This window comes from Eurytemora carolleeae, unplaced genomic scaffold (assembly GCF_000591075.1).
Source record: "Eurytemora carolleeae unplaced genomic scaffold, Eaff_2.0 scaffold413, whole genome shotgun sequence".
NCBI classification, from domain to species: Eukaryota; Metazoa; Arthropoda; class Copepoda; order Calanoida; family Temoridae; genus Eurytemora; species Eurytemora carolleeae.
Genome location: NW_019396310.1, coordinates 142,106 through 144,843, shown reverse-complemented (window position 1 = coordinate 144,843; position 2,738 = coordinate 142,106). Strand labels below are relative to the sequence as shown.

General features: G+C 40.1%; 1 protein-coding gene across 1 annotated transcript; it reads left to right on the top strand.

The window, feature by feature from the left end:
• Positions 1–429: 429 nt before the first annotated feature.
• LOC111700685 (fork head domain-containing protein FD4) lies at positions 430–2,405 on the top strand. The gene has a single exon (XM_023471683.1). The coding sequence runs from the start codon at positions 784–786 to the stop codon at positions 1,987–1,989; it is 1,206 nt and encodes a 401-aa protein (XP_023327451.1). The 5' UTR covers positions 430–783; the 3' UTR covers positions 1,990–2,405.
• Positions 2,406–2,738: the final 333 nt, after the last annotated feature.

The window sequence follows — 2,738 nt, the reverse complement described above, 5'->3', positions numbered from 1 at the left end:
TGTATTCTATTACTATAATGTTGAAAGGTACTAGTCCATATTAAGGACCTGTATTCTATTACTATAGTGTTGAAAGGTACTAGTCCATATTAAGAACCTGTATTCTATTACTATAATGTTGAAAGGTACTAGTCCATATTAAGAACCTGTATTCTATTACTATAATGTTGAAAGGTACTAGTCCATATTAAGGACCTGTATTCTATTACTATAGTGTTGAAAGGTACTAGTCCATATTAAGGTATAGATAAGGTAGGCTGGGGGAGGGATACAACAAAAATCAATTTTCTGATCGAACAGATTACAAACAGTTCACAAGCGTTTGCATTTTCAATTGACTACCCCTGATCCTGAACCAGTGGCTGCCGCCAGATATTTCATTAGTCGAACTCCCGGCGGCAAATATCGTCCAATGAGAAGTGAGAGTTTGAGAGTTGAGTATCCAATGTAAATATTTGGGAGTCCATGTCGTTAACAAATACCCCCGGCCAGTTGTTTGCTCTCATCAGACTAGAGAACACATACACCAGCATTTATCATTTATACCTACTCTTTCTAAACTTGGAGAAGGTTCCATCCTTACTCAATACAGACCTGGAGAGCTTTCCATCCTATTTGATTACAGACCTGGAGAAGTTTTCTACCTTATACTATATACATGAACAATCATTATCAAATTAGTTTGTTTTATTCTTAAAGGATGGATATACACTTTATCCCTAGAAGAGGTTTGATCTTATAATAAATTTGCTCCGGTAAGGTTCTAAACCTAGGAGTTTAAACATGCCACGACCAAGCAGAGAATCCTACGGAGATAGTAAACCTCCGTATTCTTACATAGCTCTGACTGCCATGGCTCTGATGAGATCTCCTGACAAGATGCTTCCACTCTCCGACATTTACAAGTTTATCATGGACAATTTTCCGTACTACAGAAAGAACACACAAAGATGGCAGAATTCTCTCCGACATAATCTAAGTTTTAACGATTGTTTTATCAAAATTCCTCGTCGACCAGACAGGCCTGGTAAGGGAGCATACTGGACTCTTCATCCTAAAGCTATCGCTATGTTTGAGAACGGTTCTTTACTCCGGAGACGGAAAAGGTTTAAACTAGATACAGAGGAGAAGGATACTCTTGATACTGAGCTTGCAGCTTTAGCAAACCTAAACCGTGTTTTAGCTTCTAATTTTGGTCCTGTAGAGAACTATCCTCCTCCCCCCTCCCACCTTCCTCACCACCTCCCCCATCCTCAACATTTGCCACCAATGATTCCGCCCTATCAATCCTCTTCCTACCCGGCCTTCTCCCACTCCCTCCCCGCCCCCCATCCTATGTGGTCTCCGCCCTCTTCTCAACCTCATATAATGTCATATCTTCCGTCCCGCCCTCTCCGCTCCCCCTCCCTCTCCCCTCCCAGAACTGAACCTACCACGGAGACGGAGAAACCGCGGAAGAAAGCATTTACAATTGCTAATCTTATAAACGAACCAGAGGAACCGGAGAAACCGATAAAAACCGAAAACCCGGAAGAAAATTCGTTAAATTTGAGTGATGAAAGTGATCATTTTGGAATTTCTCCGAACCAAGGAATTCTTCATTCTCCTCCAGTTCCTCATATGCTTCCTTTCCGTCAACCGTTCTTCTTTCCTCCTGCTCATCTTCATCTACTATCCAGGGAGTTCCAGCTTCAAGCTTCAGGTGGAGCAGGGATCAGTTTTCCTCCACTCTCTCTTCCTAACTCCAGCAGTCATTTTTTAGGAGATGAGTCGGGGGACACTGAAAGGTGTGGCAGCCCCCCGACTCCACCCACCAGCCACGCCCTAGTCCCAGCAGGGCAGCTTAGTCCAGCCCTAAACCTTCCTTCCTTTCCTGGACTCTTGGATAAGGTTCGAAAACTGCAGAACCTCCGGGATTCATTTTCTTCTCCCCCTCAACACGAACCAGTTAAACCATTCAGGTTCAGTCCGGATCTCAGATCAGTGTAAACTCCAATGCAAAGTGGTTTAAGGACATCATCAACTGTAAATGTTGTAGCATAAACAAGATCTGAAAACCTATGTATCTCACTCTGTAGCTGTGCAAAATTTTGATCCATAAGAATGCAAAATTTCTTCCACTTCTTGCTGGATTTTCTCAAAACTGTTTTCCAGACTTCCTGCTAAATTCATGTAGCTCGTAGAGTTTCACTTCTTAGTCCCCGGATTGTCGAGTAGTTCCCGGATTTTCACCAATATATTGTTAAAAAAAATTTCCGGAATTTTATAAATTTTGAATTCCCGGATTTCTGTTCGTTGCTGTTATACCTATCTGTTAATCATGTTAACATTAATATTATTTATTATGCTTCACACTCACCCTAACTGTTATAGATGAAATTATTAATAAAGAAGATTGAGATTGATACGAGCGCGTGGGTCATGCTATAATATATAATTACGGTGAGACAAGAATTGAGAGAATAGAGAGATAGGAAGATAGAAGGATAGAGAGAGAGATATATATACAATTATATTTCCATTAGCCCAGGCTCTATATATAGTGCAACCTATTGAGTTATGTAGTAGACAATAGCCAGTTTTTTGACTTTCGTATTACGTTTTGAATTATTCATTAGTCTGAAAAAATCTGATATATTTCTGCGGTTAATTTAAGAGAGAAATATATCAGTATATTTTTATAAGTCATGTAAATTGTCCTTAAAATCTAAGTAATTTCTTTGAACAAACTCTCTAAG